Source organism: Anguilla rostrata, chromosome 5, assembly GCF_018555375.3.
Source record: "Anguilla rostrata isolate EN2019 chromosome 5, ASM1855537v3, whole genome shotgun sequence".
Classification (NCBI taxonomy): Eukaryota; Metazoa; Chordata; class Actinopteri; order Anguilliformes; family Anguillidae; genus Anguilla; species Anguilla rostrata.
The window spans coordinates 29336776-29353457 of record NC_057937.1 but is presented as its reverse complement, the minus strand read 5'-3'; the positions used below and the strand labels follow the sequence as shown (position 1 = coordinate 29353457).

Sequence of the window (16682 nt, the reverse complement as noted above, 5' to 3'; positions counted from 1 at the left end):
TGTATTTTAGGATATTTAACTCCTTTAGTCGCGATAGCATGACGTTGGTATCCTCGTCCGTCCATAAATGTGTTTTTTTGCCATGATACTAGGGAAGGCAAAACGGAGCTTTAGAATGTCACCAGCAGTGTATGCGCGTGAGCTCGACAATGCATTTCTCACAGAAAAGGTTGTTTGTCACCTTTTTTTTTAGATCATTACAGTGGTGATAGAAGTGACAATAATTAAGTGGTACTGTGCTGTTAGCCTTTATTGATCGCTGTACAAGGTCACTGTGAAGTAGCTAGCACAATCGAACAGCACTAACCCATAAAAATGTACTTTGAATGGTACTTGCTCAATCGAACGGTAAATGTGAAAAAACATTCAATTATAGTCAGCAGCACCAAAATTTTCTGTCACACCCTCAATAAACGGCAAAGGTCCCAGTAGAAGATTGAATTAAATCTTTTAAAGTTATATATTTTCTGAAACATTATCGATTCCGCTTGGCCACCGTGAGCGTATAGTTGCTATGTAAATTACGGAACAGAATGCACAGGCCAAGTTTTGGCCTATTGAAGCGTATACATGCCGTACTGAATCGACCCCCGACCGCATTATCTAGGTATGTTAGTCCGACTGAAAAAATCGACTTCGTACGATTTCAGTCAGACTAAAATGTTTAGGCCTACATGATTTTTAAAAGTCCAGTTTTAGCCAGACTAAACAATAAATTGACTTTGTCAAACATCATGGAAACCCACTGATTTGGGCCACATGGGTATCTTGAATATGTATGGCCTATGAGTGTAAATGCAATATTGTTAATAATTAGGAATACCGCTAGCTGTTGTTGCATGTTACCTACGTTGGAACTAATCAGTAGTAACTGCTTGTTACCAAGTTAGTTACAATTTTACCATACGGATATAGATGAAAATTAATGTTAAGTATTACCTCATGTTTTACATGACAGTAGTTCTGTGTGTGTGTTGTAAGCAAATCTTCAACACTGCTTTTGAACTAGGCTACACTCCAACCAGCAACATTGCTGTTAAACTGCTTTAGAGTTACATGAAGTGTCTCTTCTGGCTGAAACAACAAACCCGGGATTGCACCTATACCACTCATTAATGCCGGTAGATTGTCAGAAATTGCTATAAATCTAAAATATTTAAAACGGGCACTACAACTTGAAATAAAAAAAGTCCAGAAAGTGTGCCATCCCTTGTACATGCTAGTAGCTGCTCCTTGCACACATTTACAAAAACAGAAGCACAAGTGTAAAATGAGAAAAAAAGAAATTCATATTATCATCACCTACAACTTTTGGTTTATGTAGCTATACGCAATGTAGCAGCCAAACAGCCAAAACGATTCACCGAAATAACATCATAGGCCTCCTCCGTAAACTAAGGATGGCTTGTTCTAAGGCTCCGTAAACTAAGAATGGCTGGCTCCTGCTGCCACCTATTGTCCGGATGTTGAACTTGTAAATGCAATTATGTATCTCAGCACCGCTTGACTTTAAAATACTGTATTGTGGATAGGTCTCTGTAATATTCAGCAGTATTTCTGTTTTTCATGTTAACTTGTTAGGGTTATGGTTGTAAATATAATTTAAAAAAGACTTGCCATTAACCAGTGACAAATTTAGCTTGTAGAGCAGTTAAACATAGCTTAGTATGGGATAGGCTACTATGTAAATGTGTCTCATAAAATTTATTGCTGCGTGCATTATGAGTGTTATGAGTATTATATTTTTAACCTGTAAAAAATGGTCATGACTAGTTATGACAGATGTTATGTTTATTGTAGATATCTACTTCACTGTGTCTTGCTGATTTATCTGTTGTGTTCATGCAGCTCATATTTGTCCGCTTTGGACCAAAGGTTTTTCAGGCCCAATGTATTACATTGCATTTGTTTGGCAGACGCTTTTATCCTAAGTGATGTACAATACAGTAAGTCCATACCAAAGGTCATTGGAACAACTACATAACACAGGTCTGATAAGGTACAATACTATGTAACAGTTATCCATATCCATGAAGATCAAGTCCAGTTCTACCAGTGAGCATAGGATAGGTCAGAAAGTTATGGTCAAACTAGAGTCAAACTAGAAGGAGGCATGACAACGAGCTACAATAATTCCTAGTGTTGAAAGTGACAAATTTTGCTCCAGTTACACTTTTGGCAACAGACTCCATTCATTCTATTCATTATCTTAGATTTTTTCAAATCTGCTGTTTCTTCAATAGAGGAAAAAACCTTATCATACCCAATGATTTATAAATAAAGCATGACACAGTGCATTTCTACCCCAGATACACAGTTAAATACTCTATTAAATTTTATTACTTACAGTAAAATATGGCTGGAAATATAAAAAGACATCAAACCTCACATAATACCAGTGATGAGAGTAGTTGGACACAGCCTGTGGACAAACAAAGCATAGCCATCACACAATCCAAAGAGCAAATTAATAGGATGTGATTGCAGTTAACTACTATCAGACATTTCCAACATGGACTGCCATATAGGTTATTTATTTATTTATTTTTCATTATACATGTTTTAGAAGTCTCAACAATTAGGGTGCTTTCACAGAACTTTCCAAACTTTTTGCTAAGCTCAGATCTTTTCAACTGGTGTGAACGCACCATGTGGTGCGGAGAAAAAAGTGCAAGGGGTTTGAAAAAAATTGGGGGTCTTGGTCCTCTTGCTAGCAACAAATGAATTGTAGCCTATGTGTGTGTCACTGGCATATCAGCCTAGCAAGCTAGCAAGCTAATGTGCAGCTCTGATGCTACATTAGCTGCGGTTGACAGCTAGGCAAAGGTATTTATTCCATATGGAATTTTCATCATGAATGCCAACCTGACTTCTTTGCTGTCATACTCTTCCAGAGTTAATATGCGATATAACATCACTCATTTCCTTCTGGCCCTGAAGACAGGAGCATGTCTATGTAGATTCCCAAGTACATGTGTCAGGTTTTGTAAGTGCACGCAGTCTTGATAAATGTTCAGAACTATTTATTGAAATTGAAATTAATGAAATTGTACTCCCGTAAATATCTTTCCACATGGTCTACTTGATATTTTATAATGAACCAGACCAATACAATTTAACAACCCAGTGAACTCTGGTTAAAATGCAAAAAAACAAAAAAATCTTTCAAAAGCAAGGACTCCCAGTGTCTATGATGTGAAGAACCATTCTTACGTAGCGCCCCAGTTTTTTGCCTGTGGTCAATTACAGCTACTAATAGCTTCCCGTTGTGGAGAATCTTCAGCCTGTTGAATGTGAGTGAGTGGGTGAGTGAGTGAGTTACAAGCCAGGTCCATGAGGTTCTTCTCATTAAAAAATAAATAAATAAATAATTTGACATGGAAAATAAAAAAGTAAACACGCTCAGTTTGAAACTGTATCTCCCTTTAAAGGGTAAAGGTATATTACAGAAAATAAAATGTTTTTCTCTGTGATTAAATGGGATTAGTTAGCTGATGAGTAGTATCACATCTTTATCTGCTCTGTCCTTCTCTCTTCTGTTTCAGGCCATTACTGGCTGATTACTGGTATTCCATGTCCTACCTTTACTACAGTGCTGTGGGGTTCATCGCTACCGTCACAGGAGGCTTGCTGATAACCTGGCTCACAGGTACTATGATCATGGATTACACATGCTCATAAATGGAAATGAACAGTGTGGCTGTGTTAGGGAGTAAGTGTCTTACATCTTTGATTCCTGTTTCCCCAATAGTTTGGGGAAGGTCCTTTCCTGTTTCAGCATGACAATTACCCCGGGCACACAGCGAGGTGCATAATGAAATGGTTTTGTCGAGAACGGTGTGTAAGAACTTGACTGGCCTGCACAGAGCCCTGACCTCAACCCCATCCAACACCTTTGGGATCAATATGAAAACCAACTCTGAGCCAGGCCTAATTGTCCAATCAGTGCCCAACCACACTAATGCTCTTCTGGCTAATGGAAGAAAATTCTTCAACATCTAATATAAAGCCTTCCCAGAAGAGTGGAGGTTATTATTGCAGCAAAGTGTGGACTAACTCCATATTAATGCCCATAATTTTGGATGAAATGTTGGATATCAGGTGTCCACATACTTTTGGCCATGTAGTGTGTTGGTAGATTATCTATAGGCCTAGCTAATATTAATTTAAAATGGAAGGAATTTGGAATTTGGAAGGTAGCTACAATTGGCTAGTTAAAAAGTGGTTACATTTGAAACGCCACAACAGTCAATTTGCAAGCAGGCAAGAAAATCAATAAATCTGCTGTTATGTAATCCATATGGTTGCCGCCTTTGTGGCTTTTCCGAAACATATGTATTGAACATTTTGATCCAATTTGAATATCAATATTGCATAAGGAAATAAAGTTATAAGCACGTATATGGCCATGAATGATCAAATTGACCATCATTTATCTTCTCTGCATGCTTGAGCATTTTGATCGTTGCATGTAACAAAAGCACTCCAATAGTACCTGGCTGCAGGCCGGCAAAAGAAGCCCAAACCTAGCCAAAGCCTGCAATAGTAGTCTGCGTTTTAGGCCATACCTTGCATTCATGTAGCTGTCAGACTCATGAATACAGTCAGGTAGAAAAACCCTGTTGCACCATGGCTCTGGTACCCATAGAACTGATAGGCCTACTAAATTGACTATATCGCAATTGGTGGTTCATTTTGCTGTCGCCTTCATCACTAACGTTACACACACTCTGTACCATTAGAAAGCTAGCTAACGTTAAACTCAAAATGCTAAAAGCAAAACTGTCAAAAGTGTGGATGTATTTTACCCAAACGTATTCAAACAATAGGATGTGCCTTTGCAATAAAAATTGTTCTTTAATGTCATTGTTTGCTCATTTTCTTAAAGAAAGTAGACTACTGGTTGAGGCACCATACCATATCTTTTTGGCATTGGCATCATCAAAATCTAAACAATACCCATCCCTAGTTATGAAAAGATAATATGTGGGGTTTGCATGTGAAATAATGGAGAATGCATTTCAGAAAATTAGTTTCCAACAAAGATTTTACAGCTGTAAAAGCAATATTTTTAATATTTTGTAATTTATTAGTTTGCAAGCCAGCTGGCTTGCACACAAAACAAAAATGGTGACCACAAAGTTTTTGGCTGACATAGCATCACATGTGCACATCCTTATATGTCCATTTTGCCTGAGTATGAGTATCCGAGTATCCTGCAATTGGCTACTTTCAAGATCAGATGTTATTATTGGTAGAAGTAGCTAAATGTCCAGTGGGGACAATTATTGATTGTGGTACTGGAATATTTGTGATGATGTAATCAGTTTTTGTGAATTTTGTCTGGAGGACAGAAGGTATGGAAGTTAATGTTCTTAAGGGCTCATAGTTTGTGGCCATTGTGGTTATTTCTGTGGGAAACCCTGATAAATGCTACACAGGTATGGGGCCTGCCCTGCCAAACATGTAACTCGGTGGATGGCACACCTGCCATCCCTGTTACTGATTTTATACATACAAAACTAAATTTTAAATTGAAGTGTTTTCTTTGTAACTGTTAGATTTTTAAAAATTCAGTTAAGGCTAGCTGAAATTGTTATGACGTGAACATTGCTAAGTGAGACGAAAAGGAAATGACCTGTCAATGTTCACTGAGAATTTCTAAAGTGTTACATTTGTTAATCAGCCTGATGTAAAATTTTGAGAACTTTTGGCTTCTGCCACAAAGATCACAGATATAATAAATAATTAAAAGGCTTTGGGTTTAACAGCATGCACAATATTGAGCAATGAACCTTGCCATTAATCAGTTGCTGTACATCCACGTATAAATGTACAAGCTTGGGTAGTTCTGTTTATAATTCTATTTTATTTTAATGATGCAGGTATATGGTATTTACAATTCATTAGTAATGGGCTACCAAATGTTCTAAATATGTCCTTAAACATACCATTTTAACTTCTAATTTGAACATAAAACTAAATTGTTATAAAAGGACATTGTCTGGCTCAATTTTGTCCACTTTGCATGTAAAACCATTGTTTTAAAATTGACTGAGTTGTAATTCCATGTGCTGGATGATAGGATGCCCTATTTATTCCACCTTTTCAGACAATCAAAGCTGCATAGATAAAAATGGATGAAACGGTCTCAATCCAGCATTCACATAACTCAGAATTCAATTACACCACCCAAGCTAGGATACAAATAAGGAAAAATGTGCTGAACTTGAGCATAAATTCAAGTTAAGCGTACATATTTGAAGTTAGGACGGGGCCCTGAGTAACTCTGTGATTTCATGGAACCTCTAGCCTTTATGAATCCAGGAAACCTAGTTTGCTCATTATGATTGTGCTTATGGCCTATGATAAATCCTTCATCCTTTCACTGCTACCATGAGCATGCTATAACAATTTTGAATAAAATATGTCAGGCTGTGGAAACTGAGGCACCATGTGAGGGACCAAAATTTAAGCTTGAAAAAATATTCCAAGACCATGAGTAATGTGTTTTCTGCCCCCAAAAAGGAATCTGGAAATTGTGAACTCTTCTGCCATATTTATTTTGTAAATAAGGCATCCGTAACCACATTTTATTTTGTTTATTCTTCAAATAGATTAAGTACAAAGCCCATTATCATAGTGCCGCTTACCGAATGGAAATTTATTTAATGGATACCTTATGTCTGCAGCAGACTCATAAATATAGCATTGTTCTCCATTGCAAGGTTCTACCCCCACTGAGGATGTGAAACCCTGGCTAATACGACCAGTATGTGACCTCTTCTGCTTCTGGTCTGAAAAGTACAAGAGGATGTGTTGGTGTGGTGTTGATCATATGGAGGACAACCTGGTAATACAGCGAAAACACACACATACACATGCACTTTTGTACACACACAATCTTACACACAGGCTGACACCTCTTTTCTTTAATTAATGATATAATTAAGAGCATGTGTGTTACTTAAATCACATTAAAATGAAATCTAGTCAATGGTTAAATATGGAATTCAATCATGATTTCACAATGCACGATATCAATAAATACATTGAAAAAAATATATATAAATACAATATCTATCTTCCATCTGTTTTGTACTTTTAGGATTTGGACAGCCAAATTGTCCACACGCAGGAAAAATCCCCAGACCATGAGAACTGCCTACGAAAAGACCCTGTGGGAACAGGAAGGAGTTATGACCTGCAGAAGGCATCCTACACCAATGCAGGATTCATAAAGGACACACAGCTTTAAGAGGGGACGCACGTTGAGTGTTAAATCAGGACATGGCTTATCACTCAAAGCAGAATCATTTGTTTAAAAAAAAAAAAAAAAGAATTCAAGCCCCCTGAAGATTTAATGGAGTTAATGGAGGTGTCATTGCCTATGAGCTGTGAAAGTTTTGCCATGCACGTGATTATGTCTTGCATTATAATGTATCAACGTTTATAGCCTACACTACATAAAGTATACAGAATCTCAACAAAAATGTTGCCAACATAAAAAAAGCCAAATTACTAAAACACAGAAAGCTTCCATTATAAATCAGTAATAACACAAGTCCTGAAAATCTTCATGCACAACTAATTATTGATATCAAAATGATGGTAAGTTAGGATGAAACTCTCCAAAATGTTTCACAGAAACTAAGCGAACCATATAGCAAACCAAACTTCTGATTTTACAGATTATTTTTAAAGTTGTATTTTACAACACTAATTAAATTAATGTTATATACAACTACATTTGATAATTGTCTCTGTCTGAACAACCACTAAGACTAGCTCTAGCTGCAAGTGACACTGCAGGTGCTGTGAGAGTAGGATGCTCTCTTAAGACTGAGAGCATCCTACTCTCTCTACCAACCTAAACTATTTGTATTCTGAGTCAATGGATAACAGCAAGAAAAAAACAGTATTGCGAATGTTACTAGCTAGCTAGCAGGTCACTGTTGTCTAGCTAGCCACGCTAGTCACGCAAGCAAGCCAGCTACTACTACAAGCCTCCCTCACACATGCCCCCTATTAAAATTATGTTAATGGAGATGTGGACAAGAGTATCAATAACTAAAATTGGACAGCAAGCACTGACTTTAGAATTGCTAAGCCCGGCCAATGTTATTTGTGACTGCAATCAAATAGTCAAGATTTAATTTGTGTAACTTACTGTAAAGAGGCCCTTTAGCCCCTTACTACAGTAAATATTGGAGATACAAACTCATCAGGAGTCATTATTTATTGTAACTCTGAAACGGAAAGGAAATTTTATTTTTAATCATTCATTGCAATGGTTACTTGCATTACTCTATCCTTATTGTTGCCTTTCTTGAATGATCAAAAACATTACCAGACAGCAGGCATAATTTCATAAGGAATGTATCCTACATGTGTCAGTTACGGGGACACTGAAAACCATTAACCAAGAAATGTGCTAGAAGGATACATGGGGTGAACTACAAGTTCAAAGCAAGCTAGGACTACAAGTTCTTCTCATATCGTAAAAGCATAAAAGACATGACATCAGTAAGGGGACATTGAAAGGTGAGCAGCAGTCTGGATGTAATGGCAGCTTCTGACAGCACAGCTCAACTTAGTCAGCTTCTAGCACTGTCAGTTAATAAATTCATTAGTCAATGTGTTGATAAATGCATTATAGCACATTTTTCAGTGTGAAAAATAAATATTCTCATGTTCTTTGAAATAATGTTCACTTGTTTGGCAAAGTTCTTTTTTGTAGTAAATAGTGGTGGCTCTTTTGAAAATGATTCTTTAATAAAAAGTATTTTTGGTGAAGGAAATGTACTGCATGTTGCACACTTGAAGAATGAGACCACCAACACGTGTGAAGCATTTGTAAAGTTTACTTCACTGGTTGTTCTTATAAAATACATAAGGCATAATCAGCATTTGTTTAGTGAACACATCTGTTCACTGTCTTGTGATGTGCTATTCTTAAGTTACGTGATATCATTTAGCGATCACCATACGTTTATATCAGTACATAGCATAATAAAAATGTAGGATTTGCACAGTGACACCAGGATATATATGTATATAACATGAAACCTGCAAGAACAGCAAGGGGCGAACCCGAATCCTCCACAAGAACTTGCTGTTACCATGTGACTTAATGTCTGCAGAAGAGGACCACTTACCTGTGTACCTATCCAGAAAAAGCAGTGGATGTGGATGTGGATCTGAATGAAGAGGAGGAGCTGGAGCAACAGGCAACAGCGAATGAAGACAGGATGGCATCAGAAGAGAACAGAGAGATGCCAGGTACAGAAAAAGAGGAAGCACTTTCTGATTTAAGTTACCAGGAAGGCTCGCTAGCAGCACCTGGTGGTCAAAAGAAAGTATTTTTTTAAAGTACAAAAGGACTATAAAAAGGTCTGTAATTGCTTCATCGATCACTGATTATGGATGTAAATCCTTAAATTAAAGCTGACAGTCTGCACTTTTTATTTTTTTAAATCTCAAGTACAATGTGCTGGAATACAGAGCCAACCCAACACTGTCCAAATACAACTAGTAATATACAAAATGACACAGACACACATAAAAAGGTACAATCGTTGATTTATTACAGAAAAGGTGATATCCAAAATCATTTAATTTATGGTACAGATCATCTGATAAATATTTATATGCTATTTTTACATGTAAACAAGGATGAAGTAAACAATGCTTGTTATTGATATGATTCAGAGTCACAGCCGCCAACAATTTGTAAAAATTCTACTCTAATGTGCTTTCGCTTCAAAACTCTAAGCAGTTGCTCTAGCACAACTATCCTGATTGATTCAATCTCTCCAGCTGAGAAGGGCATTAAAAAAAGATAATAATCCTTACAATGAGAGGACATCCTGCTCCAGTTAATTACTTTCAGTCTCATTTTTGATTTGGAGATGAACAAGAAATATCTTGCAATTATTGCATATTATATCTTGAAATCTGCAAATTTCAAACCATATTTTTTGTGATGCTTCTAAAAATAGGACCTGGTAATACATTTGAGATATTCAGACAGGAGCAGAAAGGGTGTACAAAAGTTGGGGCTACTCATAATTTGAAATTACTGGAGTGTTGGCTGTCCCACACTGTATTTGGACCTTTTTAGGTAGAGGTTTTCCAAGTTGCTGTTCTATAATTTACAATTAAGAGCATACTGTGCAGGATTTTTTATCCTTGCCGTGGACCTGCAGTTACAATCAAAAACGTTTTTATTTTTATATCTCTATTTTTTAATAATTGTCGCCATCAATGAAAAGCAATTCCAAGGTTGACTAGGTTTTTAATGAGCCCTGTCAGCTTGTCGCTTCGCTTTGCTGTACTTGTGCTTCTTTTCCTCAGATACTGCAGCACCTAGCTAGCTACAAATGCTCCACTGAAACCTGGCCCCATCCCACAGGCTCTGTAACCACACAAACCCCTCCTCACACTCATAAACATCCCGAACACATCTTAAAAAAAGAAATACAAGCAGAGAATCATGGATTTGGCAAATGTGTGCAAAAACAGATTGCCAGTGCTTCATAGATATGAGTGAACGTGGTCATTTTATTTTATTTTGAAGGCAAAAATCCTGCATAGTATGCCTTTAAATAAATCCTTGTACATTTCTGCAGTATCTGTTCAAAGGCATTTCTCGTATAGGGTAATATATATTTTCTTATTAATTTAAACTTTCTCCAGTCACATTCTGATCATGAAGGATGAAATGGAAGTCTTTGGAAATGAGGATTGGGGTCAATTCCATTTTCAAATCATTGAATTCACAAAATGAGTTGAATTTCTGTTCATGAACTAAAAAATGCCTATGAAGTTCAATGGATTTTTCAAGTAATATGTTGAATTTCAATTCATATTGTGAATTAACTACATTGGCCCCAGCCCTGTTTAAAATGTAATACTTTAATTGCTAATTAATAGAGAGTATTTAATGGTTTGATTCATTATCATAGCTCATTTCAAGAAGGAGCCCATGTGTATTCAAAATGTCTGCATAGTTCACCTCTCCTTGCTTTATTCTCTCAAATAAAGATTTTTTTTATTAACAATAAACTGAGAACAGTGGCTTGATTTAATCTTAATGTGAAGACATTGTTTAATCCGAGTCACAAATTTAAGCAATAAATCACTTTCACAACATTATTGGTTTTTACTTTCAATGACTTTGAAAAGAAATACTGTGAAAGCAACATATTGCTTAAGTTTAATTTAAAACATTTTCTCAAAATGCCTCCTTTCAATTCAATTCAACTCATATGCAAAACAAGACTGCAGTATCATATCAGGATATGATTGGAAACACCCAACCATTAAATATCTTCAAATAATCCTGATGAAAGAATAACCTCATGAACGACAAATTAAAACCAGGCCAAAATTCAATCGTCCAGTTGTTAAACTGGCATGCAGCCTGTATGTTCAAAAATGGTAAAACTTTATTTAATATTACTAAATGATTATCTACACAACAAAACAAATATATTTATATGAGTTAAGTGCTGTCTTGAGCAGGGATAAGCCATGCACATTCAACATGTATTACTGGACACTCATTTATGCATTTACTCCCCTTTTCATTGCAGTTCATTGCAGGCATGTCTAGAGATGTCAATGGAAAAGCGACAAAGGGAGGGTATATGCCAGTATTCTCAAAACACAATGTCCTAGAATTATTTGCACATTAACTGTAATCCAATTTTTTTTTACTGTGGTTAACCTTGAAGAAGCCTAAACAAACAAAAAATATATTTTAGCCAACCTTGTCCAGAGAAGCCTCAAGTGTCTCCTTGGTTATGTACTCAAGTGTTAACTGAATCCATTATTTACGACGCCAAAATGGCAATTTGAGAAGATACAGAAACTGAGAATTGTGAATATGTGTAAAATTGTGGCTCTACTGGTCCAAGCTTGGCCATTCCTGCATTAGACAAAGGAGGTAATTAATCTATTGCATTTTCAGAATTTTCTGCATAATAAAATATGTGACCATATATATATTTTTTTTTTTCACAATACATCAGGTACACATAAAAATCCACATTTTAAGTGATAAGTACTTGCTTTATTCATTTATATATCTTCTCTGAATATATCTCAGGTGTTGCCTGATTTCAAATCCCGTTTTCCTCAGGGAAGGAAGTTCATATTTTTTAGGGAAGAAAAACTTTAAAGTGCTCATTTTTGTATTTAAATTAACAATAAATCATCCCCATGCAAATGTTAATTGTTAAAGAAGTAAAAACATCCTAAAAAGCAGGATGCCTGTGCTAAGAAAAAAAAACTAACAGAATACACTGGTAAAAATTCAAATTACACCTGAGAAAAGCTGTGGCATTACTTTTTTCACATTTATCATGTGGTGAAAAGCTACAAGGTTCAACATTCATGTCCATGTGTGGGTGGGTGAGTGTGTATGTGTGTGTGTGTGTGTGTGTGTGTATATTTACACATACTTATACATATATGCATACACACAAATTTCACTCAAACATGTGTATGTATGCATAGCAGGAATATAAATGTAACTTCTAAGAAAACATAAAAATATCTCATTCCAACAAAAGGGAAACAAATTAGTCACTTGCATTGCCTTAATGCCAGCCATAATACCTCTTATGTGACACGCCAGTCAAATTAGATTCAAATCTTAGTGCATACAATACAAATGTTAAGTAAAAGAAATACTGCAAATAAATGCAAAAAGCAATAGCTGACATAATAGAAAATCATTACAACATCAAATTAATTTTTTTTATCTTCATTAAAAGAAAATGTTCAATGTTAATCAGGAGTCTGAACAGAACACACATTGTGTGCAGACACAGACACATCCAAGGCCAAATAAAATAATCGTTTCTATCACTGTATCCTGGATTTTTGTCATTTGAGTACAACTTAGCCAGTCTACTGCCACAGTGTTCAGCTGAGTGGTGAATCATTTGCACCAAATTAGTATGGCCCCTCCATGTTTTTATTCCTGTTGTACCCACATTGTCAAGCAAGCCCTAGGGCTTCACTGAAAATGTCCAATTATAGTTATTTTTTATGTTTGTAAAAGAAAACAATAAATGCAGTGCAGATTTCATTAATATTATCCTTTCAACCTACCACAAATTATGGTGACAGAAATGGAACATAATGTTACCTATAAATTATATCTATCTTTGTTTTCACCTTATTCACACTTATCCATAAAAAAAGTTAACAGTAATAGCTTAACTACTGAAATTAATATCTATTTTACTTCTAGGCATAAAAATGAAAAAAGCATTTTGAATTTCACAGTTATCTACGCAGGAAGAACACAGAACAACTGATAAAAACTCCACCTGGAAGCAAGCGGATAATGCTAATTCTTTAGCTTGCGTTTGCTAAGACACTTGAGGTCATGCAGCTAAATCCAAAAACTGAGTTTCGGCAGTTTACAGTGCACACTGTCCTTTCCTTGCTGAGGAGTCAATTCCATTTAACATGAGAGAAGCAAAAAACAAAAAAAAACACAAGTGATCAAAAAACAAAACAAAATTAAGGCAGTATCTTTGTTGTAATTTGTATGACCTTCATTATTTTGTTTCAGATTGCAAAAAGAACTGTGATACTGCTCTGACCTTTTTGCTCCGCAAAGAAAGTGGAGACCCCTAATTTATTTGGAAAACATGATTTGAAGGTTTGTGCAAACCAAATTTTTTAACAAAATTGAAAAGGAAAGGATAGGATAACAGGAAGAGTAAATAACCTTCCCTTTGAAAAGTCAGGCCAAAAGTATTGAAATAGGATGATTCCTACCAAAGCTGAAGTGTGGTAAAAGAAAGCAGTAAAAACAAGCTAGCAAGGCTGTGCCTTCACAGCTGTTGTGTCTAAGACCAGTTTCTTGGCATGCATTGCTTCAAATGTTAACCCTTAAATTCTTCTAAGGCAAGACATACAATTTTTATTCTGTTACAGAGGAAAATTCAAAGGCTGAAGGCAAAGAGTAGAGGTGATGAGTAGACGGCAAAACCGTCTTCATGCTTCTCCGTCATTTGAAATGTCCTTAGAATGCTCTGCTAGAATAGATGAGTAGTTACTTTCTGATCTTACTGCAGAAACCACAAACATATACACGCACACGACAGGACAAACTGCACCAAATTTGCAACCCGTGGCTCCTGATCTCAAAGGACGAAGTGGTGACACGGCACTTCTCAAAGACAGACAATGCTCACACAGAAAACTCCACATCAAACCAGGCACTGTGACCAAATGTACAAGGTGTGCTTAGGGAAAAAACCAGCATGCATTAGTCAGAGCATTTTTCTGTTTTTTTTTCTTTTTCTATAAGACCATTTACCAATACAGTTCTTTATACACACTTTTACAGTGTGTTTATGTGTCTGTTTTGCATTTACAAAATCAAAAAGAAAACACTGAGGATGTAATTCTGCATGCTGTTAGGGCAATATACAGTTACTTTGCATAAAGCGTTCTCTGATATTTTTGGTAGCTGTTTTACTGGGCCCACTTGGCAGCACAAATAATCACTACGTGCAACAAGAACACAGCGTGACTGGCCAGCGTCCATGTTGGTATCCATAAATAGCAGTTTGGCTGGTGGGCCTGGCCTTTCTTCCATTGCAGGGCACAAGCTGCAACAGTGCAGGCTGAGCATGGGTGAGAAGAGAGCACTGGTGACCTGCAGCCCTTCATCTGCATAGTAAACATGACAATTGCACAGATACTCCTTCGAAGCATTGAAATTGCACAGACATGGTTTCCCCCTGTGGTAAAAAGCTGAGGCAGGCCATTGACATGGGAATCGAAATGAACACCGACCGAAAGGTCTGAGGACTGGAGACCCAAGGTGCGATATTTGGAAGTGGGCATTGGCAGGGGCTGGTTCAAATCTGGATGTAAGATGATGAATGCATCTCTCTGATACAGATCTTGCCAAATCGGGTCAGTTTCCCCTGTGACTCCCTGCTGAGTTCTGCGTGTGTGCATGGATGGATTGGAGGGTGAGGTTGAGCAAAGCTAAGGCCACTCATGGTGATAACGTTTGCCATTCTTCTTCCTCTCCTTCTGCAGGTGCTCCAGCTCGGCCTCATACATCATCTCCTGCATAAGGTACTTTTCCCGCCGCACACGCTCGCACAGGCCCTTGGGCATGTCTGGGATCAGGTAGGCGATGAAAGACTTGATGCCAAAGACCAGGTGCTGTAGGAACAAACAAATCAACTCATCGTCTCAATGGCTGACTGTGCCAAAAGGACTCTCTCATCAAATACAGCCCTGAATCACCTTGGAAACTCTGGGTCAAGCATATTACTCCATAAAGAGATTCCAATAAAAGGTTCAATGGCACCTGCCACTTTTCACAACTGAGACTGGCAATGGGCCTCAATGGGACTCAAAGCCATGTTGTTTCCTGCCTCCCTGTGCAATGAAATTACACAGTTTTGTGTTAGAATGTCAGATCTTTTTTTACTCATACAGCCCTGGGAAAACTTAATTGAGACTTGTTGTGAAACATTGTCTATGTAAATAATTGATTGTATTTGATAAAGTACCCACTGCAGTGCAGATGCAAAGATGTCAAAATCACAGTTTGGTCAGTTCAGTTATCACCAAAATAGTGTTTGTGCAGGAAAAATTAAATCATTGAAAAATAAATATTACAAGGTCTTGAAGTAACTGCAAATCTACATTATGCAGGGAGGAAAGAAACAATTCCAGCAGTACAAAGTGACTAAAGTCTGGCAGTTCTATTATTTCTTGATTCCCTTCACTGCTGTAGATGAAATTTCAGGAGATGATTATTTTTTACGCTAGTCTGGTGCCAGCACCACTTGAAAAGCAGTATGCGAAGCTAAAAAACTAACCTCAAACACAATGATGAAGGCCAGTCTGGCAGCCAGAACATGCCAGAACTGCAGAGTGAACTCATAAGGTTCTGGACTCCAGGGAGGTGCTCTGTAGTCTCGATACCTACAAACAGACAAACAAGCCATTGTTTCAAGAGTCTGTCACTGAGACCCAGACCATGTTTTTGTGTGCATTTTTATTTTGTCCTCACTATTATTAACTAGTAGGACCTGATAACCACATAAACTAAGCAATGTCTTTGAATAGGGAGTAGTTTTTGAAACAACGTCTCATATGAGGACAATGAGTATACCTTTACATAATATAATTAATATGTCATATAAAATATAATTAATATTAATTATTTTACAAAATTGCCTTCAACTGAAAAACACAAGAAAGTCACCTGTGCATATCAAACAGTTTATTTCAGTGTTAAAACCTTGCATTACATACAAAAACTGATGTCTGATGCAGCAGTGAATTTTTGATTATTTCATTATATTTATATCTGTATTGTGCCACCATGTGGTTGGATGGGGCTGAGCCTTCAGGGCTGGTGTCTTAATCCTATTGTTGGTGCAAATACCAATCTTCATAATTTTGAAATAATTTGGGATTATTAGCATTTTTGGGACGAGCTCCATCCATCCATCCATCCATCCATTATCTATACCCGCTAATCCTGAGCAGGGTCACGATGCTGGAGCCTATCCCAGCGTGCATTGGGTGAGAGGCAGGAATACACCCCTGGACAGGCCGCCAATCTATTGCAGGGCACATGGATGAGTCCACCCACTGCAAATTCATCAGCTACATTTTGACAT

General features: G+C 37.0%; 2 protein-coding genes across 6 annotated transcripts in view; one reads left to right on the top strand and one right to left on the bottom strand.

Annotated features, from left to right (window-relative positions):
• slc5a12 (solute carrier family 5 member 12) overlaps positions 1-8707 on the top strand; it is a 39084-nt gene extending 30377 nt beyond the window's left edge. For both annotated transcript variants that reach the window (XM_064335721.1, XM_064335720.1), the window contains 3 exons: positions 3546-3649; positions 6729-6853; positions 7109-8707. In XM_064335721.1, the coding sequence (XP_064191791.1) occupies positions 3546-3649; positions 6729-6853; positions 7109-7258 (379 nt within the window). In that variant the 3' untranslated portion in view covers positions 7259-8707. The remainder of the gene's footprint in view (positions 1-3545; positions 3650-6728; positions 6854-7108) is intronic.
• Positions 8708-10228: 1521 nt separating this feature from the next.
• ano3 (anoctamin 3) overlaps positions 10229-16682 on the bottom strand; it is a 115902-nt gene continuing 109448 nt past the window's right edge. For 3 of the 4 annotated variants that reach the window (XM_064335719.1, XM_064335718.1, XM_064335717.1), the window contains exons 25-26: positions 15873-15978; positions 10229-15207 (exon numbers count right to left, since the gene is read on the bottom strand). In XM_064335719.1, the coding sequence (XP_064191789.1) occupies positions 15025-15207; positions 15873-15978 (289 nt within the window). In that variant the 3' untranslated portion in view covers positions 10229-15024. The remainder of the gene's footprint in view (positions 15208-15872; positions 15979-16682) is intronic. The other variant, XR_010330050.1, reaches the window with a different exon arrangement.